This window comes from Camponotus floridanus, unplaced genomic scaffold (assembly GCF_003227725.1).
Source record: "Camponotus floridanus strain SB8 unplaced genomic scaffold, Cflo_v7.5 scaffold41, whole genome shotgun sequence".
NCBI lineage: Eukaryota > Metazoa > Arthropoda > Insecta > Hymenoptera > Formicidae > Camponotus > Camponotus floridanus.
The window spans coordinates 1,610,001-1,637,244 of NW_020229559.1; the positions used below are offsets into that span (position 1 = coordinate 1,610,001).

A 27,244-nucleotide genomic window follows, 5' to 3' on the forward strand; every position below is an offset into this window, starting at 1 on the left:
TTATATATATATATATATATATATATAAGAATTTAAAGGTAGCCAATTATTTTATATTTTTAACTTTGTTTATTGAATCGTGCATCCAATAGAATTAATAATTCTCGCGTACTTCGAAATTTCTATTAATCTATCAGCATCATGAAAAATCAAGTTCGAAAAACATTTAAATATTAAAATTAGAAAATATTAAAATATTAAAATATTAAAATATTAAAATTAGAAAATATTAAAATTAGAAAAAAATAATAAATTACATTAATATAATTTATTTTTGTAGCGATATAGATGACACAGGATTAAAGTATTTCTTATATTATTCTTTTAATTTATTTCGCAAATAATAAATACGAAATTAGAGATATACTGATAATAAAATCGTAAAATTAATATTTAATAATACTTCATTATGCCATATATATGAATTTGAATTATCATGATAGGCATGCTGGATTAAAGAAAGTCAAGTTGTGTAAATATTAAAATATTATAAAAACGGACTTTCGAGAATCGATACTCTACGACTAATTAATGATCATTAAAAGTAACAAAACAATATAACATGGAATAAAAGAAAACCTTCAAACTCAGATCGCTTCGAGATAAATTTCTGGACAATACCGACGTTACGTAGACTGGTGGACTTGTTACGGGCAATGGAAAATGGGAAGCGAAATAGCGCGGAAGGGAATGGCGGAGTATAATGGTACCGCACAACATTATAAGATGTGCATTGTCTGTAATTTAACGGGGCAGATCAGTATTGCCAATTACGGACAATTATTATATAGACATCAGCTCGTACACAAGAACCAGCGCTCTATAAGGCGATCAGACTTATTAGCTTTGAATTCATTCGTTTACAGGAACGAATAATCGATATTGTCTTGTTAGTATTTTAAAATAAATCAAGCGCTCGATAGCATTGATGCATTTGGTATATTATGTGGTCATGGGATTATTGTTCAAATTTTTTATGAATAATATTATAATAACAGTAATAACTTTTTTATTACAAATTATACAATAATTTTTTTTATCTATTACTCTAATCTATCTTTTTATCCAATTTGATACATTTATTTACATTTAAAATATTATTAAAAGAATATTCAAATCAAGAACTTTTTCTCTCATTTAAATTTTATCAGACACACACATTATACATTAAACAACATATAATATATTGCAAGACATTTGTATCTTGCAATTTCTAATTTATTACAACCGTGTGTCTCTTTGTATATCATTTTAATACTGATACTATAATCTATAAATACTGAATATTGTTATAAATTTAGATACAAGCGTATATTGCGTGTTCATGAATACAAACGATGAAAGAAGGAGATTATAAATCCAATGGATTTTTAATTTCTTCTCAATTCTTATCTGCGAGGGAACGGCGAGACAGAATAACAGCGAAAGAACAGAATTGGCAACTTATCATGGCAATAATTAATGCGCGAGAGCGAAAGGAAGAGAGAGAGAGAGAGAGAGAGAGAAAGAGAACTTTCACAACTACTTTTATTTAGCGCAAACACAAATTGCTGATTTAATAGATTATTAATCGACAATTTCGGTCATTTGCAACGTGATTACTGAACTGGATTCTCAAACAATAGTTCCATATTATGGATAAATAGAGAAATTCAATGTTGAATAAAACAAGAAACTTAAAAAACTATAATAAAAATATACAATATTTTTAAATGTTATTATTAATGATTAATTGAAAATAATATACATCGGAATACAAGAATTTAAAACGGAAGACTAAGAAGCGTCGCAATACGAGTAAGTGCAGCAAATAAATGTTTGTAATGAAAACTAAAATATTGTTTCAATAATAAGGTATTGTACCTGGAGTTGGGTCGCGAAGAGAACGTATGTTTATCGCAACGCGAATGGTAACATCGAGTAACAGTTGCCCTTACCTGAAACAAACAGAAAAGGTATACTTCGTTTAGCCAAACATCCCAGAAAATAAGAAATACTCATATTTTCAATACATGAAGATAGCAAAAACCGCGAACAATGGTCGCCTCGGAAAAAACAGCTTTCACGCTATTAATTACTTTCCTCGCGTATCATGCCATAAAGCACGAAGGTTTTGTTAGTAGCGGGGTTTATATTTTCCATATTTCAGGAGGTTCATTAATCATGCGTAATCAATGGTAACCGATCGATTAAAGCACCTCCCGCTTCTTTCCACAAGCGCCGAGATAAGAGCGGGATGACGAAGAAAGGAAGGAAACTTTCTTATTAACACAATCAATCAAATCGCCTCGAATTTAAAGCATTTTTCACGATTTTCCGCGTTTCTGAGCAGCTCGCTGAAAAAATTCCCTTCGGCGAGACCAACGATCGGTTTCGCGGGAGGGTAAGTTCTGCTAATCGATGCGGAATTAAGAAGCGACGCTACTTCTCGGGCGGCTAATTACGAAAGCGCGATCACCCGCCGGAAATGATTGCTACATTCCATCTTGTATCCGTCTTATTCGTAGAAGTAAAAAAATATTTGTCTCATAGTTTCTGAGACTCCTACTATAATCCATATTTGTCTCAAAAGAAAGAAAAAAACGATTTATTTATTTTATATATGTCTAAAAGACAGAATATAATTTTAATAATTCTCATAATATATTATTATAATATATTCTTATAATATAAATAATTCTTTGTTATATTAAAATTAAAAGCATAAATAAAACTACGTAATTGGAATTTTAATCCAGTTAGATAATTAAACGTAAGTATCTTTTTTTATTATATTGTACAAACACTCATACATAATTATTTTCCAACGTATATTTAACTTTCTACAATTTTTTCCATCAAAACCGCAGCGAAAGATTAGGTCTGTCTGCTTAATTGTTTACGAGATATCGGCGCGCGGAAGAAAAGTAGGAAGTTTTAAACTCGTAAAAGTCTGGAAAATGAACACAGGCCACTTATTCCCTTTGTTTACCGCGCTTCCCGCGTCGCAAGTCTTATTACGTTTCGCATTACGCTCGCCTATAACGTTCTAAATGTCGTCAAACTGCTTTCTTTAATTAACTTTGAAATTTTAACACGGTAAAATATTAGAAAGAAGGAATCGTTTTACGATGCTTAATTTACACTCTTGTCTTTTATGAGGGTCGTGGCAGTAGTACGTAACATCACGAAAATTGCTCAATAAATTTAAGTTCTGAAATGATGTCTTTATAATGGTATACTAATCATATTCCGACCCCTCCGTTCAACCCCTGTCAACTTGAATACTTCATTTGCAGATGGCTTTGTATATAAAAAGTACCGTATCGTATTTTTATTTTCCAAAAAATATAACAAGTAGAACAACATGACTCGATTAATTGAAAGTACAATATTAAAAGATCATATAAAAAAAAAAGATCATATAAAATTATAAAGGCATTTTTACTTTTTATATTAAAATATACAAATGTATATAAATTAAAAATTTGAAAAGTATATAAAAGTATATACAAATTCTTTATACAGTTTTTTCCAAGCCTCGTTTATTTAATATTAAAGAATAATTTCTTAAAAATAAATAAAAATATAAGAGATACATTTTATACAAAGAGTAAGTAAAATAACGAGACGAGTATATGACGTTACATGTTTATCAAAGCGTCTCTTGCGGTGGACGAAAATGCAACGTAGCCTCTCAATATTTCACATTCGGAAGCATCAAACCATATCGGATTATTCCGAGTAATAAAAATATCTGATTCGTAGAGACAGTAATGAGTGATCAAATATTACATGTAATATTTCCGTAACATGCCGTCGCATATTCTGACACAGCTTCGTTAAATATCATATCCCAAATGAGAGCGCGACAATGTCTGGCGAGATTTCTAAAGAGCGTCTACCCCCGCATGACTGAATTTAATATTTAACACCTGCGACGGTTAGTCGCGGTAGTTGGTGGTTCGCAGATTCATAGATAATCGCGGATGACGATAAATTACATAATCATATCCTTACGAAGTAATTATGATTAATACTTGAAAAGTTTCAATGTAACAATTACATATTTCTCGATAGAAAAATAATAATTAATTTAAATAAGGTAAACATATATCTCAACTTTATAATTATACTTTATGATTATACGACATGTCTGAAATAAAAAAATATATCTGAATAATTCGTAAGCAATGGTATAACTCAAATCAAAATTGTGAGGTATATAAGGGGTAAGTTAGTATGATGGATTTTCATCACCATCCCATCACTTTATATTTCAGCGGATAACTATCCGATTCAATTTTTTGTTTTTCAAATAAAACCTAATTTTTTTTATATAAATCCATTCTTCGCAATAATCGGCGTAAAAAATTATAGGATGGCTAAAAATTGAATACGAGATATATATTTTATAATTTATAACTTGACATAATTTTACATAATTTTACATATGAAATATCTCGAAATATTCATTTTATCATCTTCTTTTTATGCCAATATTATCAAATATTGAAAGGAATCGATATATATAAAAATATTAGGTTCCATTTCTCCAAAAAAAACTGAGTCGAGTAGATGTACGTCGAAATATGAAGTGGTGGAATGGGGATGAAGGAGACTAGCTTGTCTCCTATCTCACTTTTATCCAGTTTTTATTTGAATATACACAATATCATTTCTTATAAATAATTAATAACATCTACTGTTTACGAATTATTCTGGTGTATTATTTTATTTCGCATACTCTCTGTATATTCATAATATTTCTTGTCATGATATAAGTTTAAGGAAAATTCTGTTATTAGTATCAGGGTAACAAGAAATGGCAGGTCATTCATCTTCGAAAAATTACAAAATCAAAATATAAGTATCTTAAATCTTTGTTTCATGCAAATATTAATATTTTATATTTTTATTCAGAATAATGATAGATCAGTAATGGAATAGCTATTTCATTCTACTCGACGGTAACTTTTTATGCTGAATTAATCATCATGCATATTATAATATTCGAGCAAAGAAATGGAAATAACCTGATAAATCGATGATTGTGATCTTTATCCTCTCATTCTATAGAAAACTGAATATAATATTCTTTTTTGCTTCTTAAACATTAAGGAAAATTATTAGCATCTTTTTTGTTTGTAAAAGAAAGAAAGAATATGATACACGAAGCTCTCTCATACATATTCCCTCGTATTACCCTCACTTTCTCGCGGATAAAATCAGAATCTCCTAAACTCTTTATGGGAACAAAAAGAAAGAAACTTTCAAGATCGAACCGTAAAGTCGAGGAACTCTTTGGTGCATCTGTTCGCCTGCTCGTGGCACCCACCGACTTGTTCTCTCGACTCGTTCCAACGGAATGGCAGGTAAAGAAGCTCAGGGACGATTCCGACGTTTTCTCCCTTTCGCACGTTGCAACAGTCTGATAGTATCACACCGTTATTTTACGTACAACCTCATGCGCGAACGCCCGATAAATTTGCCCGATCGATTTTCCACGGGTTTGCACCTCGCAGCGAGTTAATTGGCCGGTAATCCAGTAAATAACGAAGCAGCCGGTGATAAATCCGAGTCGGGTGGCTCCTTACGATGCCTGAAACCCTGTTACCAACGTCATCGTAACCTGTTCACCCTAGCAGTTGATTTAGCGGCTCCTGGAGATGCGCATAATGCTTGTCACACGTGAAACGATGATGTTATCGAATACAACATATCTATTAACAATATGTCGCGAATATAAATTGCAGTTTCAAATTTGCACTAGTCTTGATGATGTGTCGATTGAATTAACGATAAAGTTCAAATAGAACCTCTGCATTGCATCTATTTGCCATTTTAATTATTCTTAAATACACAGTACAAAATAAAATGTTAATTATAATTTTTTCACATGTCCAAGAAAGTCCATTCTAAATTTTAAATTAAAATAATTTATTTATTGTATGTTACTTATTGACAAACCAAAAATGTTAAATAATTGACAAAAATACTTTACATTTATTTTTGTTATCGTGACTTTAAGTAAATGTAAAAATGTAACGTACAAATTAATTAAATATTACATAAAAAAATAGCTACAATAACTCGTAAGAAATGTTGAAGACATTAACATATATAATAGTTATTATTTTAACTTAAATTATTTGTAATAGAAACATTTGATTTTAGTAAATTTTATTATTTTTGTATATCAAAGTTCAAGATTATTTAAAGATTTACTTTAATTTTTCTTAAAATGTTAAACTAACTTTGAGACATGTTGATTGTTTAAAATGATCATGTTAAAAATACTCAAAATAATTGTCCATTTCTAAGAGACATATACAAAGTGTTAAGTTATGAAGTTGACATAAATGTAACACATGAAAACATTATAAGAATAATAACATATAGGTTGTATGTTAATTTTATATCAAAGTACAAATCAAAACGTGGTAACACAAAGAAATTTTAACATATAGACGCATAATTTTTTACTGTGTATATGGAATGAAACGAAATGAATGAGATCTACGATTTCGAAATGATGCGTATTCATCAGTCATATGCAAGCAATATAATACATAAATAATTCAGCTTTCATGACATGCCAAGTTTTTTAATTTAATCATAATTTTTATCCTTTTAGGATGCTTTAGTCGCCATGTAATAAAGAAGAATTGAATACTTGTTCGGTTTTATCGCGCATGATTTTCAATCATTTGCATAACGCATACTTTTCATTTTACGTGCCATTTTATGAGAAAACACGGCAATCGCGAAAACAATTAACACCATGTGGAATTTCCAGCAATTTGGAGCGCAAAATACTGCCTATCGCGTTGGAGAATAATTGATAATCAAATTATCAAAATAAAAAGAATCTCGCGAAAATATTTCATAATTATCCGTGATATAAAATCAGTTATCAAACTATTCGGTACGCTGTATTTGTTTTCGTATTTATTTTACCAATAATACAACAGATAATAAAATATATTTTCCTAAAAATATGAATTAATAAAAAAATTAATTAAAAAATATTTTTAATTAAAAATTATGAGCCCTTGTTATACATGTAAGTTGCAATTAGTATACTTTTTGATAATAATACTGTGTGTTTTCATAATAATATTGTGTATTGTGGTGCTTTATTATAATATATAAAGAATTTACTTTGATTTATATAATTTAAAATCTAGAAATATTCAAGTAATCTAGGGAAATATTTCAGAATAAAACTTTATAAATATATTTGTAGAATTATTCCGAAATATCTTTCTTTCTCTCTCATATCTGTATTTATATATAAAAAAATTAGGCTGTCAAAACTCCCTTAATAACGAAATATTTTGTTAAGCCAAATATGACAATCCGTATCCAAATACTTTAACACATTGTATCTTTGACAATACTGTCTCTTTGCATAATCGATACTACTAGTCGCATTGCCGTACCAATATCGAATTCATGTTCATGGCTAGAGTGTCTCTCATTCCAATACGGTCCGGTAACGCTTAACTTTGCCTCGTTGTTTTACACGAAGCCGAGCTGATGAGGGGGACGACACTCGACGCCGATTCATCCGCGGCTCAGTCACAAGATGTGATCAGCACCAGTGTCATCGGGGAAAAATAATTACAATCGGCCGTCTAGTAAGCGCGCCATCCTCTCCGATCATGCACCCTACATGCATCTCGTACATACATGTGTACATATATATATATATTCAGCCCATCACCTCGCGACACCACTTCACGTGTTTGCGGTTCGCCGATCCTGTACAAAATCCTAGCCGTCGTTATTATACTCTTGGTGCTCTTTATTATTACTTTCGCGCAACATAACGATGTGTCGCCAAAAGCGAACTGCGGACAACAACATTAATGACGATATGCTCGTTCTTATATATTCGTATTGGGTAAATGCATACGAGATGTTCGACGTAACTCAAAATGTGGAGATAATAACATATTAATATTAAGATTAATATTAACATATTAATATTAAGATTATATGCAAAACGCTTTAAGTGATTAAGATCTAGATATTTTTTATTATTTTTATATCAATATATGACCATTTTATGATAAAAATAAATAAGCATCAAAGGTATATTTTTTAGTAGACAACCTTAACTTTTTCATTTAATTGATTCGGATATAGATGGAACATGATTCGTAACATTTATATGAATTGCAGATATATTTATTTAATTGCCGCAAGCAAGTATTTTAATGATGGAGCTTTAAGAAAACAGTGAATAGGTAATCACAGGAGCCTACCAAATTCTCCTTAATTTTTGTAGATATATATGTTTTAGGAAGACTATATTATAAATATACCTGAAAACAGGGCTTTTGATCAAAAGACGAGCATTTAAATAATCGGCTCAGGAATTCTTTGACATGTTAAAATAAATTACGTTTCTCGATAAACAGACAACAGAATTCTTCAAATATTAAATCAAAAATTTATGTAATTAATTTATGTGAATATTATCCACTTGCTCTCTTAAGTAGGTTAATTCTCGCAGTTTATGCGACTCATAAATCATATTTAAAATTAAACGTACATAAATTCTGGTTAATGGTGTGAAGTCCAAAACTATAAAATATGTGACACTAACAAAATTATTCCTAACCTTACATAGATCATTACAGAAAATTAACTCTTCTATCTTGCACTGAGAAGTACATCTGCCGCAATTATTATAATATATTGTTAATTTTGCATAAATATGAAAAAAAATATTTTCTTCAATAATTGTGTATACTAACTACAACAAGACATTAAAAAAAACCTTGAAAAATCTTCAAGAGATTTGTAAAAATAAAAATAGAAATGTATAAATTCTATTATTTAGGAATTTTTAGAAATAATACATTGAAAATTTACGATCGATTAAAAACTTTCTCGATTGCCATTTTGCTACTTTTTTGGTTTAAAACAAAGTATTTTTAGTTCGCTTTTATTTTATCATTAATCATCTCTGCATTATATCAAATCACACAAGCGTGAAATAAACTTTAAATAAAAATATGCCTGAAATTAATCGATGATAAAATAACATGTAAAATCAATAATTTAAAAAAATAATATGTCCAGCATGAAATCACTGTTAAATTTAGATCAACACGATACGGTGACCTAAAAAACCCGAAGTCGTCTAGTGGAAAGTGTTTATTCGATCGCGAATGTGAAAAACGCGCTCGAGCGAATCTGCTCGGCCGTTGTCGCTTATATGTGTTTCGCGCCTTCACACGCTCCATTCGCGAGATCGTTAACCCTAATGGCATTCCCAGGGAGTTGCGTAGAGACTTTAGGACGCGCGAGATTTTCCGGGAAGCTCTTCTTCATCGAGTTTATCCGCGCGATCTTTCTTTCTCGCGCGATCTTTCTTTCCCGCGCGAATCTCTTCGGTCCACGACTCGACGATCGCTCCCGCAAGACGACTTTTTAAGAGCAACTTTTCGAACTTTTAACGCTCCTTGTATTCGCATAGATATGATAAAAAACGCGCGCAAGCCGAGTCGCACCTTGCGCATCTACATGACAGGCTGAAGATACGGTCTATTCTAGATTCCCAACTATTAATACTAATATCCACGCGCGCACGCGGTCTGAGCCAGGACTAGGTTCTTGGCCGACGTTGGCCACTTCTACCTCTCATCAATGGCGCATTCAGACACACGCAAATTTATCAACGGGAATGAGCCACCGCCAGCCTGCTGCTCGTAGTCGTCGTGCAGAGTTCTCAACATGCTCCGTTCACGGTGTATTCGCGATACTGCGCGCGTCGCAGAAAAATCGTCATGCCGATGTAAATTAGCCACTGCGACTAAACATAGATGAGCACGCGAATTTCCGGAATCCATCTGTCGGTTTTCAAGAATAGCCATTATTGTGAGAGGCATCTGCATTCAGATAAACTTATTCATACGAAATTATGTTGATGATACATAAATCGAGTAAATGAATAGATAATTTTTTTAATACACTATGTCAGAAATATGATTAAATATTTTATTTGTAATTAAAATAATTGTTGAATAAAATGTTTTTCTTTAATACTAGTTGACTGCAATTTTGCAAATCAAAACAATAATGAAAATTTTAATTATATCAAAATTAAAATTTTAATTTAATTTTTAATCAAATATTTTGATACAAGATATCAATATTTTCTAATATTAAAATTGAAATATGGTTTTAAAAGTAATAATTTTATTGGAAATTGTATCTAAGATTATTACATAAATATATTATTGCACTGCCTAATTAGGATTTGTGTCCTCGAGCATTGAATGATGCAATTTTCAAATTCATTGTACTTAAATTTATCACAATTGCAGACATATCATCATATCTCGACATTATTATACGTTTATATTACAGCTTGTATGTAATGTTTATCTCGTTATCTTACATGAAAGCTTAAAGCAAAATCTGATAATACGCCCATAAAAAATACAATTATTAATTCATTTTGTTTAATGGAAGGTCAAAATGCAATATGTAATATAAAATCATGACATGCATTTGTCAGATATACATTTCTTACCAACGTAAGACAGTAAGATGGTATTTAGAATATCAGTATACATAATGATTCATATTCAGTTTTCTCTAGCTGTTTCTAGATATTCCAGATATCAGACAAGTCTGCGATTATTATATGATACTCTGTATGAATTATCTTATCTAAATGCATATACCTTACACGATAATGACGTTGTTAAATTGCATGACTCTTCACAAACAAAAGAAATATTTTCAATTTTTTTTCAATCATAAAAATTAACTTTTTTAAAACTTAGCAATTTCATATTAGTAACAAAATAAAAATCAACTTTTTTAAAACTTTGCGATTTCATATTGGTAACAAAATAACATTCGATACATGCAATGAATTATTTTAAAAACAACATAAATTATAAGATCAGTTGTAGCGAAAGAGGGAAGTTTCAAGATAACTTGCGACCTAGCAAATTTTTCATTATCTCGCGCCATAATCTATTTACGGAAAAGATTTAAAGCCAGGACGTGCGGCCCAGGCAGTCCGAATTCATTATTCCTTTAAAAATATTAACTTCGCTAAGTCTACCATTTTCTGGGAGAAAAACAAACCTATGCAAAGAAGTGATAAAAGTTTTGTATCGATAAAAGCTGTGGGTCTTGGATTCATATTTTCTTCGAGGTTTTGCAAGTTTTTACATTTTTTGGAGTTCGTATTATATAAGTATATTATTGCATATCTATGTGAATATTGTATTATCATAATTATTTTAAACTTACGAACTCGAATGTCAATAAAATACACTTTTTACTTTTTGATAGCAATGTAATACGAAATAAATTTGTCTCATATCTAGATTTCAAAATTATCGAAATTTAATAAAACTTCATCAATATAGTTTTGTCATCATTATGTTTTTATGGAATTCTAACAAATTTATTCTGAAGACACTTATAAAAATAATCGATATCATTAAAGTTCAAATTCTCTAAACCAATTTTGAAATTCAACTGTCTCTTGAAAAAGAGAGAGAGTATTAGTTTAATGCTATAAATTATTTTTCTGAAAATTTATTCGTAAAATGTTGCTTATTTTTAATCTTCTATAATCCAGTAAAAAAGCATCTTGATAAAATATTCGTTTTATTAAAAAAAAGCGACTGTAAAATGAAAAAGAAGATTGCACACATTATTCCAAGATAATTTTTTTGATATAATGAAAAAATTATAATTAACATTTTCTTTTTAAAACACATTGATCGAACATCATTTACGGTCGATAAAATCATCAGATATTTTCTTCTTTGGTACGTATATATGTTAGAGGTAGAAATATTTCAGTGACAATTCTTCGAAAGCTTCCTGTCCGAAGAGGAATAATTAGCTGAATCAAATAATCGCTGTTGCGCTATATTTCCAAGTCATAATTCAAGCGCGATACATATTTGCAGCTGTGAGTCGCTACGCTTGTCACAATTAAATTTATGCCATTCTACGAATAAGTATCGTTGGAAATAGAGTTCTGTTGTCATTGCTTTGTTCGGTGTATTTCGCACTCGTAATCAGATTCGAGTCAAATCGAATTTGTCACCGTTCGACGAAAGGCTACAAATTATATTGAGAGCTACTCAAGTTCCTTCTTTATATTATCAATTTCTACGATGCTAATTTAAATTTAATCATGTTTATCTAATATTTTAATAAAGCACATTAATTTCTCTGCCAAAATGATATTTTTCATCGATCTTTCAAGTGTAATTTAAGTCTTTTAGTTATTTCTCTTTTAATTTTTTTATAAGATGATCCATGCAAACATATCGAGTCTAAAATTAGATAATGTTATTAGCGTGGAAAAATATTTTCGACAAATAATAGACTCGATGTTTGTGTAAAGTTTGCCTATAAAATATTTCCGAGGAATAAAAAGATCTTTAAGTTTTATCTCTTTTCCAAATATAAGATCTATATTTTATCAAAAGATGAAAAATTTTGACTTTATTTCTAAAATCACATTATCCTTTTTAATGCACTAGATATCATCATTTAAATATATTCGTAGTTTATAATATGTAATCATTAACTTTCATATCAGCTTCTCATATACAGGAACACATTAAAATTGTAATTCTAAGAAGATGGCGATTACAGCGAGTCTGTTTCACAGATTAAGACATTTATTAATGCGAATTAAATGATACGGTTGTGTAAATAAATGATGCCGACCAAAAAACGATTATACCGGTTTCCAATAAGCTCACAATTGCGGAAGCTGAAACGCGCTACTGCGAGCAAAGCGAAATATAGTAAAACTACAAAGAATGGAACATATATAGTAAATCTGTCTCGTTTGGCACGTTTATGCTTATTTCCTCGAGGGAATGATTTACTTATCAATTATTAAGTGCGGGCTACGCGCGACATGTACCGAGATTTATATCCACGATCTTGGAGCACTATCTTTTCGCGATTCTATTACACAATATATATTACACATTACATATTTATATCTTAATGCAAATGCGTCGAAATTATTATCGAGAGCAGCGACATAAATAAGAATCTCTCTTATACATTATTTCAAATATATCGATTAATTGAAATACGTAAATTCTCAGAAGTCTATTTTGGCAGCATTCTTACGAGAGGAACGAATTACCCTTAGCGAACTGAATACGTTAATAAATTTGTCAACAAAGGGGACAGTTCGTATTCCGCGCGGAGTGCAAAGAGCAACTATTCCCGTAAACGCGAAGCGAAGAGGAATAAGAGAATAAGAGAAAGAGAAAACGCGGCGCATGGCAATGGCACTATTTGTGTGTGCGAGCCGTTCCTCCGACTTCCTGAAATAGGAGCAAAATGGAACGAAGTCGACGAGCAAACGCGGCGCGGATCAGCTCGGCTCAGCTCAGCTCAGCTCGGTTCGGCTCGGCTCGGCTGAGACTCGAGTATATCGACGTCGCACACACAACCGAGCGGTAAATCCATCGTGCCGTTCGGTATGTAAATCGCTTATCGCTCCTAGTGGACCACTCGGTATAATTAGGTAGGTAGGTAGGTAGCTGTGGGGTAAGTAAGTATAGGTAGATAGGAATGGCATCATGCGCGCCGGGCATGTATCTGCACGTCTAATGGCGAGGAGGACGAGAACGAGGCAGTCTCGCGGAATTAGGCTCTTCCGTTGTTTCTATTACAAAATAGATGGCACGATATTGCGAGTCAACGTCGTCGCGCGGCTAATCTCCGTTTTTTCCACCGGAAGATAGCGTAATCGCGCGAACAAGCTCCACGATTCGTGAAAACGATCGCAGGGGAAAAAAACGAAGCAAAACGAAGGAGTCGTTTGTTTGATGTAATTACGGTTCTCTGAATTATTTTATCATTTTCGCATTCGTAATTTAGCGCTCGTGTCAATTTTAAAGAGACTTCTTAGAGAGAGATCGACATCTTAAATTTATCATATAAGAGTTCTTTTTTTTAACATGTATAAAAGGGAATATGTTCCTGTCTATTAATAAAATTATCATGTAACAGGATTAATAGTTATAAAATTTATTAATACATTGAATTATATACAAAAGTTCTCTCTAAACAGAATTCGATTTTTATAATAAAAATATTATCGTGTTTCTCTTTCTTTCTCTCTCTTTACTCTCTCACGTTAAACTTATAAAATCTCATTTGTATATGTGACAAAGTGCAACAATATTCACTAGCGAGAAAAATTCTTATAAATTATATAAACGATTTAACAGGAAAATACGTTTCGATGAAATTCACGTATTCGGAAAAGCCGAGATGGTAATCTGTTTATCGTCACCTTCGCGTTAGGTTTTTCCTGGCATTATAAAATAGAATTATGCAATACCGTTAAATTTTCCACCAATAACAATTTTTGTTTCCTCTGCATACTTGCCTATCAATTTTTTTCTAAAGTATTTTATTCCAAAAATTTTCTCTCTAGCGCCATGTAATTGTAGTAATTAATGTTGCTATGACATGTGACTTAGATTAAAGTCAAGCAAGTCAATGTCAACGCAACTAATTTACTTCTCAACATGAGCCAACAAAATTACGATTTGATACAAATCTATTTTTTCTTTTTCATAAGATTGCAGTTTGTTAGCTCTCCACGTCTCACGCGATCATTTTGTCATCCACTGATTGTTTTCGCAACGCAAATTGTATTTGTAGAACAATTGTAGATGAATCATCGGATATTATTAGCATTAGATCAAAGCATAAGGATAATTTTCGAATTTAGTGATGCTTGAAATTTATTTCAAAACAAGATATCCCTCAATTGACAGAGCGTTTTATTCATTAATTTATTAATTTTAACACAATCGTATCATTTGGAAAAATTAAAATTTTTTTAAAAATTGTATAAAAAGACTTCAAAAATTACATATCTCATATTATTCCAATTATAATTATACAGTCAAAATTATACATAGCAAAGTAAAAGTGTAATATTTGAGATATTATATATATTATATATGAAAAAATATGATTTATTATAATTTTGTCTAGTAAAATTTTTTACTTTCATAAGTCTAATAGAAAATGTAAGTTTAATGACACGTGAACGCAATGATTTTATATGGCCAACAATTATAAATACGTGTGCGAGAATATTTTCTATTCAGCACAACTAGGTCAAAACAGACAAAGAAAAGGGTAAATTTGTGGAGCCGCGGATAGAAAATCTTGATGAAAGGATGCAAATTTGAATAAATTTACTAGATGCGTATATACTTTGAAAAATATCAGATGCATATATGCGAAGAAAAATGAGAGAAGAGACGGGAGAAAAAAAGAGAGAGCACTTATGAATGCACGCTCACCTAGTTTTACACTAGTGTTTCTGCCCCTATTTTACTTCAATTCAAAGTTTAAGAGTGCAACAAACAATGGTTGAATTTATATTTTTATATATGAATATTAGCTTACATTTTCGCGCTAGAAAAATATCTTTTTATTTCAACAGAAAATTCGAGGAAAAGAAGAATCTAATCTAATCCTTTTTATAATTAAGATAATAATATGTTTTTGCCCAATTCAAAGCACTACCCTTTCCTCCCAATCAACTATTAAATAATTAATTGAAATATCTGTAAACCAGTGACGGTAGTTAATGATACATTGTAACATTTGGTTAAACATTTTCGGCGGATCTCCTGGTCCAATTGCAATTAGCAAATGTTGACTTGCATATATTAGTCTGTCGTGTGTCACACGGACATAGTTAATGACACCGGGTGAGTGCAACGAATGTCATCCTCCGCATCAGCCCCATGCGTTCGCCGCCGTTCCGCGATGCAGGCCGGTCACGTGACCGACAGGAAGTTACCAATCGTCTTGTACGATTATCCCGGTGCCCCTGCCCGCGTGTCGTACATCATACGTGTGCTCGTGCGTGTGCGTCAGCTCTGGCATCAGGGACGGCGTTAAGTAGGATTCACAAGCGAAGCAGCTATATCGCGCTTACGTGTGCTCCTCAATGCGAGCGTGTTGTATGTGTGAACGTGTGTATTCGCGGATTTATATGTACGCGTGTATATAGCATTGTTCAGGAATCAGGACATCTCGGGCGAATCGGACGCGATTGGAGAAGATGACCAGATTAACTCGATGGACCATCTTGATCGCTCCAATCGTGATGACCCATCATTCATCGATAAGCGACGACTGTAGTGCAATATATCGATTAATAGAATTTATAATTATATGAATGATATAATTATTGATTATGTTCTTATTACAATTTCTAAGAATCGTTATAAGGAAGAAAAAACTTGACATTTAGGAATTTAATGCTCTTCTTATCTCCAAGATAATAAATTATCTTTACTTGACTGTCGTACAGGAAACATATCGAGTATGATTCCAATAATTTTTCTATCTGTTTTTTATAGATAAATGTTTGCAGGTATATGCGATAATTAATATCTTTAAATATATCTAAGAGCATTGGAAGAATCGCAATAAATCATTAAATTGCATCAAATACACAGTATAAAACGGATCGCATTTTGCATCTCGCATTAATGCAAATACAATTTTACATCACGACCTACAAATGAAAGATGTTCAGGGACTCGGCAATCAATTCTGAACGACGCTGTACGCACTCGCACGCACGCACGCATTGAGGCATCGCGTCCAGTAAACCGCGCTACACATTATCATAAATGCCCGAGCCGGGCCCGTCCCACGCGTAAATCTGTTTCGCAAATTACGAGAGTGGGATTATGTCATCTTTCCCCTCTCATTCGTCCCGCGCGACCGCTATGCACTCCTCCACGATGCGCTCGCCTCGTTTCCACGGAGCAAATCGCGCCATCAGATCGCGCTCATTCTTTCCTTTGCCCTTCTTCCTCGCGACGCAGCGGCCGGAATAACGTTTCCGGATATTTGCGCTATTTCGCGAACAATACATTAATCTTTGTACAAGATTCTCTTGATTGCTCTTTTACGACAACCGACATTTATTTAAATAATTTGCTCCTTTAAATTTTAAATGATATATGAAATTGTGAACGCAATATTTCTTGTGAATATTATCACAAATTTTATTTGGTTAAGATAAATTAAATATGTTACACCAACTATACTTTTTAATTAAAAAATTCAAAATCAGAAATTTTATATATAATAATTTTGAAGATATTAATAATTAATAATATTTAATAATATTATTAATATGATTCTTTTGCATAATAATTTGAAAATGATTTTATTAAGTCACATGTGGATAAAATTTGCACAAATTTAATATTCTTAGATATAAGAAATATATATTTCTTTTTTCTGGTGAAATATTAAAACATTTCAACTGAAAGTAAAGCAGTATAGCCTGCAAATGATTCTAGCACGAGTTCTTGAACCAAACAGAAATGAGTCGAGCAAATATATGCTCGGTGTCACGATAGGCATATGGGGGATACTTATCTCGGACAAAACAATGTTGTGCAAACAATAACGAGCGCAGATAAGAGTGCAATTCAAGAAGTAACGCGACGACTTCTTTTTCTGTAAATTCACAGAATTTATTTTCTATCGACTATATTTTCAATTTTGTTTTTAATAAAAATAACAATGATAATTTAGATCGATTAATCGAGAAATATTATATGAATTTTTAATTCTCTTATCTCTCTGTCTCTCTCTTTTCGATATTTTTATCAATTTTTGTAAGTTTTTCTTCCGATAGAAAAATTCTGTTAAAAGTAATAGTTCAATAGTTTTATATGAAATTACAAATATAATAAATGCCAAATTATTATAAAATTTTAATGATAATATTATTTTATAAAATTTCTTTAAGAAACCATTTTTTCAGAAATAAAATGTCAAATAAAGTGTAGTTTTAATATTTTTCGTTTACTATAAGAAAAGGTCAAAAAATAAAAGCAATCAAAAAATTGGACGAAAAATTCTCCATTAAGAGACGTGATAGTTTCTAGCGTAAAATTTTTTTTATAAATATTAAAAATATGTACATATATTATAATTATAATTAAACAGCTTTTACACGACAGAATGCTGTCGTATAATTTTATCAAATCAAGATGAAAATTTTAGATAATTTTACAACCGTAGACAACAAACCTTAATGGGCCCTCCACTTCATAAATTAGGAATTTTTATGCCGCCTTCGCGCCAGCCAAAAAAGAAACACATTTCTGAATGTTGTTCGATTACACTAGTACGCACAAAAATACAAAGTATTGGCGATCCATAAAATGCCACGATGTTTTTCGTTCCTTTCTTTTTATGTAAGAAAATTTTTCATGCGCGCGTATTTAAATTAAAAAAAATACCAACAAGTTTTATTATTTATTTAAAATATCACAAAAATATTTTTTCCAGCAGTTCTAATATATAAAAAGTCATAAGAAGTATTGAAACGAAACGATTAATATATCGTCGACAATAAATGTATCGAAACAACAGATAAGCTATACGCGCTCAAGGCGAAATGCAAACGAGAGATGCACTTTTTAGAAGACATCAGAAATTTATACGTAGTTTGCCTTGTTGGCAAGAGACTGACGCGGGAATAAAACAGACTGAAGCGTATCACAAACGCTATACTCTCCCCGGACTTCTTCGATCTCTTTTCAGTGCAATTCATAGACGGTGTCGACAAACTGATAAGACCTCTTGTGCCTTGAAGAATTTAAAGTGAACCGCGTGGGTATCGCGAGTGGATTTCTATTCCTCGATTGGATGCAACGGTTTTATATGGTTTTATCGTAGTGAATATGTATACTTGTGACCGTCTCTTATCTGCTGGACCGCTAACGTAAAATTTTGACGAGTGTCAGGTCTATATAACTGTGCGATGAGACATAAAAACAAGTAATCCCGACATTATTTCGAAACGACACGATATAAGTGCGAAAGCATTCGATTTACATTCAGGCCGCTCCTACGTTGCATTTGTTCGTATTTTTACTGTATAAAAAAGAGAGAGAAATCAATTTTTTTCAATCTTAAATTATTCTAGGTAAAGCAGACCAGAGAGAAGTACATTTTTACCAGACAAAAATTAATTGGAAATAATTCTGTATAAAATGCTAGAAAAAATATCTGCATATAATAAATTTAATCCGACGTCGAATATAGAGACACATTTAAGTTGTAAATAAATAATTAATAAACATCTCTTTCTGATAAATAATTTTAACGATGAGGGTCATTTTAGGTTCATATACGATATAGTTCATATACGATAATCAATATCTCTAGTTCGATTTAAATGCAAAAGATCTGTAATTATGTTAAAGATCAATATATGTACATATTTGCGCAGGAATAAAAATAGCTTCGTATTCTCAATATAATGCACTCTTTTTCGCGAAGGCTAATCGAAGAAAACAGATAAGAATACTAAATAGTAAAAATGTCTTGCAGCTTTATTATTTATTTACTCGTTTATCGAATGTTCCTTTTTATCGTACCGAGCAATACCGAGCTATACCGAACTGTACCGAGTTGACATTGTCATCCGTTTAGATTGCTGACACGATTAAGTTCTTTTAATATGAACACGCTTCTTTTTTATCAATAGATAAAAAATAATATACGATAATCGTGTCGTGCAATAAACAAGGAATAAAATTGAATTTTTTATGTCAATTGATACGCATCTTGAGTGATTATTTATCGTATTTATGAGTATTTTTTAACTATTATGTTGAATTATTCATTAGCGAAGATTAGATATGAAAAATTGAATAAGATGTAAATGTATGCAATATTACTGAGATATTATAATAATATCAAAAGATGTAAATAAAACAGTAAAAATAATTTGTATTCCGTTAATAAAAAATAATAATTATTTGGGGAAAGTGTCAATATAATATGTAACAAACATGATAAGAACATTATAATAGGAAAATCTTATAAAGTTTTCATGGAGAATCATTTGATAAAGGCTTAGTTGAAAATTTTCTCGTTTAAAACTTTATAAAACTTATGTGTGAATTCTCAAAGAGTAAATCGCTCAAAAATTGACTCGGTAGACTTAGAACTGAGAGAGTCTGCCGTTATAAATATACTTTCGCACGAAAACAACTCTTCGTTAGCTTCTCTCAACTCGTTTAAATTAAATTTAGGCTACGACGACTGGCGTGTTGCATAACCAGTCGCTCATGACAATCTATATATTCAAAAAAGATGAGCAGAGATATGAAACTTTCCAAGAAGTCACAGAAGAATGATGGATAAACGACGTGTAGACACAAACAACCAGATCTTTGTGAATGAATAACAAATGATAAATTGAGGTAAAACGGATAGAAAGTAATTATTAAGTGCTTAATCACTTTATGTAATTTACACATTATCACCGACTATATATATATGCAATAAAAATTTGTTTTTTTGTCTAATTTTTATGATGTAGCAATATAATATATATTTTATATATTTAATTTTCATCAAAAGATTTATTTAAAAAAACATGTTTTAGATTTTTTCTAAAATTTCATATAAAGTTTCTTCAAATTGTTACGTTAATATTATTATATATTATTAACAATCTAATTATTTTCCATCTTATATTCACATTATAATATATTATTAAATATCGATTATATTAAAATGTTTTCTGTTTTATAAATATTTATTTTTACCTTAGCACTTATTTGTAATTAATGATATTATATTCGTTATGATAATGAATCTGTTATTAAAACAGGAGAATCTACATCTTATGTTGTTTTGCTTTTTGTGACATAATGAAAATGATGGCATATAGTATACATTGTTCTCCACTTTAGCAACGTGTGGTTTAATAATGCCACGTTCAATATGTTAATGGCATGTGTGGCTAAGGCTAAAGCGCAGCACAAATAGGATATAATATAGCTTTTGCTTTAGCAACATGTGGCATATTAATCGTGTCGTGCTTTAATAATTATTTTTTAGATGCAAGCCACCACCAATTTTCTCTGTCTGTCAATTAACATTTTGAAAAACGTTATATCTTTAAAATTAAATGAGAACAGTTTTCAATAAATGACAGAGTTTTCGTAAATAAGCAGCTTCTGTACAGTCTCAAATTAATTGATGGCTTTTTAAATTCTGGAAATAAAATTTAGAGCAGGATATTTTTATTCCAACAACCATTTTTTTACGACTAAAATAATCTGTTCGTTAATACCAATAATTTCGCAAAGAGCACATTTTTAATAAACACCTGCAAGCTTTATCGCTCCACATTTGATGTAATTATAGAATTATAGTATTTAATAAATAGATATATTCAACGCCACGATGATGTTTATGACGCGGAAGGACGTTCATTTTTTCCTAACGAATAAAAAGTCACCCCGTTTCCCTTCTAAGCTTTACTCTGCACGGAATCCTCCGCATTTTTCTAGGCGTGACTTCAACAAACTTGCGCCATCGTTTCGAATGGGCAAAGTTGGATAGGATGATTATCGTAGGAAAATAAAAAGGAAAAAAGAAAGAAAGAGAGAAAGAGAAGCAAAGGGGAGAGAGCGCGAAAGAAGGATGAAAAAAAGAGGAAAAAAACGAAACGCTCGGTGTATACGATGACGATAGCGATGCATTCGTGCAGAAACGATGAAACGTTTCGAACGCAAGGGGATACGCGTGGGGGTGGAGGGTGACACGCTCGCGTGTGCAACAGCGACACACTGACGCACACTGCAATCCTTTCCTCTCCCCTATCGACGCATGCGAGGCCCCCCTTTATGTTCCTCATCCTTCACGCGCGAGCTTTCGCCGTTGTGTACGAATCCGCGCAGTAATTGATTCATGATGGAACCGCGAATTCAAACACGGCCGAGCTGCATTTTGATATGCCGTCGGTACCAGGGCGCGCGGCGGCCTGCAGCGTCTCTCTATTATGCCGGTGACGTTGCAACGAGGTGCATCGGGAAGCGCGATCAATGCGGAACAAGTGCGTAATGATCGGCTGTTTCAATAGCGGTATCAACACCGATTTTCCTATCCCAATAGAGCCTGAGAAAAGCACGCGAGAGAAGCTGTAATGATATGCACGCATGTGTCATTGCGATGCAGGTATCAATAATAATGCAATTTTCGATAAGTATCGCCGTCGATTTTTACGAATATCTCTACATCCTATAAATTGCATAACAATCCAGCGTTCCTTGAAATTTGTTAAAATGCAGAATTTGAAAATTTTAATTTAACGAGATTAAAATTTCATTTCTTTAAATATCGCGAAAATTTCATATCATCATTATACTTTTATCATGGAAATAATTAAGTGTTTTTTAATTATTTATTTTAAATTATTTTTAATATTGAATATTAACCTTATAACTCATGAGCTCTTCTTATATTTATTTCTCTTAAAGAAAAGAAATTAATCTTGAAATTGTAGACATCAAATTTAGATTAACTTTTTATGTGATTAAAAAAGTGAGATAAAAAATCATTATTGCATGTTAAATCCTTAAATTTTATTTAAATTTTATTTTCACATTCGTGAAAGAAATAAAATATTCTTAAAAATGTTTACCATTTGTTAAGTGTGTGTAAAAAAATAATATTTTCATAGTTTCGATTAGTTTTACTGTAATATTTTTTTATATTCTTAAGAACATATTTTATTATTAGTCACGATAAATAGCTCTTAAAGAATCAGAGATTGTTATCTTAGAAACTAGAGAACATTTATAAGATTCGTGCGTTTATTAGCACTTAGGACGATATAACGCGATTGCAGTTGCAGGTATTCGACAGTGAAAACTGACCTACTCATGTCAGACCAAACCGACCATAAGGCAGGAGATACGGACGGTTATCGCAGTTTATGTTTCGCTGGCACATCGACCATACCCTCTTATACACGTATATCTCCGTAGTAATTGGTACACAACGGGGCTGCGATTTCAGATACAGGTCATTTACATTCAGGTCAATTCTTGCCCTCGTATTTCACTGTTATTTCTTCATAAACTTCCTTCTTGGGGTAACGTTTTGCAGCTATCATTTTTACGTGCAGTATAAAATTTAATCGATTTATAAAGCTAGTTTGTCCACATCAATAACTATTCATAAATGCAGGGATAATAGTATTTGCTTGAACTTAAGAAACGTACTTGTGCTTGGTGTACTAATATCATACATTTAAATTAAAAATATTCTCAATAATTATATAAAATTATTGAGAACATTTATTAATATTAAAATTATTAGATAAAAATACCCTGTATTAAACTGTAAGAGTTAAAATTAATAAAATTATAATAGCATCTATTATTACAAATTGATGCAATTGATAATATCAGCATAGTACTTCTCTTTTATATTCTCACTGAATTAACGAAGAATATGTTAAAATGTTGCTGATAAAGCTTTCATGTATTTTCAATCTGAAATGGAATAGCGTCTTTCGGTATCCGATTCTCTTTTCGTTTAGCAAAGAATCAAAGTTCCGTATATTTGTAGTCGACGATGCGGCGCGCAAAAAATCGCTCGCAAGTCATTTAATAGCGCTCCTGACGAATGCGTTCGGCCGCGTCTTCCGATAGTATACCGTTACACGAGATTACGGGTTTCCTTTCAGTAGAAAAGGACGACCACCCTCGTCATTGTGCTCGGACGAACGAAAACGCGAAATCGCGACGTACAAAGCGCGTTTCACGTTCCCAGCGGGACGTCGGGAAAAGGGTTGCTGACTTTGTCGGCGGGGCGATCTGAACGGGAGGTATAGCCGGGGTTGGACTTAAAAAAAAAGCCGATCATTATCCACTCGTTCTGTCTGCATCGGTCGCGCGCTTCCTGATGCATCTCGTTTGCGATGCGCTATAATAGAGATCCCGGTGAGCGCTGGACAGTGGACGGCATATTAAAACCACATATATATGTGTGTGTGTGTGTGTGTGTGTGTGTGTGTACTCGTGGTCCCATCGTATATCAATTATTATATAGATTTGTATACAAAGGGGACAGTCGATGCTCCAAATGAAATATGAACTGGTCCGCGTTTTTTTGTTCTAACGCTCATTTAACACGAATGAGTCGGCCATCATTATTTTTTCTGTTTTGTTTAACTATTAAAAAAATTAATATCTTCAAGTATTGCAAGCATATTGTATGATAAAATGCATAAATATATATTTAATTAATTAATTTAGATTTCGAAATTAATAAATACTTCTTATCAGATTATTTTCGATAATAATATGCGTAAGATAAATATTGCGAAAGATCGTTACTGGAATCCCAAGACACACACGAGAGTACCGTTCAATTCGCCTAGTATCGAAGCGGAATTTCGATTAGCGTCGTTGCTGAACGGCCATAACAGTCTGTAACCTGTCACAATGAAGATTCACCAATACATTAGTTATTGACGTCACCGTCGTCAAACGCGTAGTGGTGTATGAGTTTGCGTGGACGGGTGTCTGTTTAACGCTAATCGCGGCGAAGAGACGAGCGCAGAACCATTATCGTGTTATAACGAGTCGCCGTACAAACTGCCGGTGCATCAGAGAGAATCACGGGATGATAATTTAATGTAACGACGAGAGTTAGTGCGCCGATCGCAAATGAGCCGGCCATGTTAAGCTCGTACACGGGAACAGCTAGAGGGCACATTTGACACGGCTCCGTCATGGATCGACGAATCATCGCCGATGCCTGACAACATAACGGCGAGCCGTTTCATTGTTATTATATTTTTAACGCCGCGCTAGATGCGATATTATACGAATAGATCGAAACTATCTCGATAACTGATCGCGATACAGATTTATCGATGGCGTAATAAAATGATATGATGAAGAAAATAAATATCTTATTCATAAATATTGCGTTATATAAATATTATATAAATATTATATAAATATTGCATGATTTATAATAGTTTTTATATACATGTGTGGGAGTAGTATATATGTATTAATTTTGTCGTTCGTATCATGCGATGTTTTTGAATATTGTGCGATCGATTATTGATTAAGCTCAACTACTATTTGATATCTACCGACACGGTGATACCTATCGAGCAGAATTCTAAGTTTAGGTTTAGATTTGGGGACGATTTAAATATTAACTTAATCAAATGTCTTGATACTCGATCTTACTCGATAGATCATGGGATATTCATAGGATTATCCGATTCATGATACGTTGCTAAAATTCGGTCACTCGCGGGAGCGTGTCGCGCTTGAATAGATGAACATTCGCGAAATTACAGGGACGACGATGAGAGGGGCCATTATCGCGGCATAACGAGTCCAAGTACAAACCGATGGGCGCATCACAATCGCGGCGGATTGATAATCTAATGTAACGATGCGCCGATCGGCCCGGAATGAACGACGAGAACTGACGAGGACCTCCGTGTTAACCGCCGCCGGTCATATTTGACACGGGACAGTCGCAGATCGGCAAATCATCGAATCATCGGCGGTACGCGACAACGTAACAAGTCAACAGCCGGCCGTTATGTATATTGACGTATACTTGCCGCGGTTGCGGCCTGTTTCTATTGACAAATACCCGTCGCGGGGGCGATGATGCATTGCCGCGCTACACGCGCCGCCGAAATGACATGGAATGCGTATTATCGCGACAAAATGAACCGGGTCGTAGGAATTCGGCCGATTCGCATCGACGATGTCAATTTCGCGACGCCCACAATATATTTTTGCGCTATCCTCCATCACAATTTCACCGTATTTTGAATGCAAAAATCACACGTCTATTTTTGTCGAATCAAGAGACCACTGTAATTTAAAAATTTAATTAGATACCTTGTTTTATTTCACTCGAAAATCAATAATAAACGATAATTCTATGACTATATCGCGACTATATTTTGCTCGGCTTCATACAATCTTCTGCATCAAAAGCTCTGACAAAATAAAATTATAGGGCAATCAAATATAAACACGATAAACCTTCCAATGAACATTGCAATTTTGTCTAGAATGATTCTTTAGTCCGCTTTGCCAGTAATGTGTATAGTCAGGGTAGCATGCTACGATTAAGATCGTCGGAGTGAAAACAGCAGACTTGCTGCGCGATGTTAAAAAGGGAGTAGTAAGGTGTGGTAGGTCGGGAAATAGTGGTCACGACATAGAATGTGTAACGATGAATATCTCATGCTAACATTGTACCTACAAACAGGTATGAATCTTTCGTTTTTTAGTCAAAAATTGAGTTGTAAAAATTACTCTATCCTATGAAAAATCCAAGAGCTCTTTAAATTAATTCAAATTTTCACGGATAATTACACATTATCGAATAAAGCAATATTATATTCCGTCCATCCCCGTTAAAAAGATCGCTTGAAAAGCGATATCGTAGGAAACGAATTCGAGTGCCCGATGTATACAATCATCGATGCAAACTATCTCGACAATACAACGCTGTTATCGGCGCCGTTATTCGGGGTGCGGGACTATGAAAAGAAAAATTGAAAGCGAAGAGACCACGAGGTGGAATATCAATGAGTGGCCCAAGTGGTGGCGAAGTGTTTGCGACTGGCGGAAACGATGGAGAAGCAGTCACGATACACGACGTAACAATGGAACCAATATCTGTTGTGTAGGAAGGTGGCGGTGGTTCATAACAATCGGCAAACTCCACGCGCGAAACAAATGTCGCGCCTATGCGTGACGAGCCTTATTCCGACATGAGGGGCGCGAGCTGCGTGTTTATTGCTCGACCTGTATGTGTGGTAATAATAACAGGTTATTATTCATTACTCCAGCACCGAACGCACGAAACGCTACGTTCTTCATCTCGTCGCGCTTGGTTCCACGATTCGCTTTTTCACCCGTTTTTCCTCTCTCTCTATGAAATTGTCATCCTCAACGAGCCGCGGTTTTTTTAAAAAAGTCAAGTGTTTTTAAAAAAAGCTATCGATGAACTCCTATAATTAATATATATAATATAGGCGAGCAATGAATATATCATATGACAATAGCAGATATGTATTAAATGGCGCGGTGGATTTTAAAAAATTATTATGGTAAATTTTGAGCTCTAAATAAAGAGAAAAAATTAATTTGTTCATGTCGATTCCTCGCGGAATATCGTTATCATCGTTCGCCATATCAAAATTAATTAAACTATATATCTTTGCGACGCGTTTGCGAAGCCAAGAATTGCAGGCTTATCCGCGAACAGCTACGTGAATATCTCCATCAGCCTTGCAGCGTCACGTCGTAAAGCATCGTCGCCGTATTTCCGCGAGATCGGCAGCAAGACGGCGAAGAGAGGGGAAAAACGGAGG

At 32.9% G+C, this 27,244-nt stretch overlaps 1 protein-coding gene across 4 annotated transcripts in view; it reads right to left on the reverse strand.

Moving 5' to 3' along the window:
• The window catches only part of LOC105256333 (forkhead box protein P1), a 281,566-nt gene that overhangs the window by 249,721 nt on the left and 4,601 nt on the right, over nucleotides 1-27,244 (reverse strand). The window contains exon 2 of one of the 4 annotated variants that reach the window (XM_025411654.1): nucleotides 1,864-1,937. The exons of the other annotated variants lie outside the window; for them this stretch is intronic. Coding sequence (XP_025267439.1) covers nucleotides 1,864-1,937 — 74 coding nt within the window. The remainder of the gene's footprint in view (nucleotides 1-1,863; nucleotides 1,938-27,244) is intronic. 4 annotated transcript variants of the gene reach the window in all.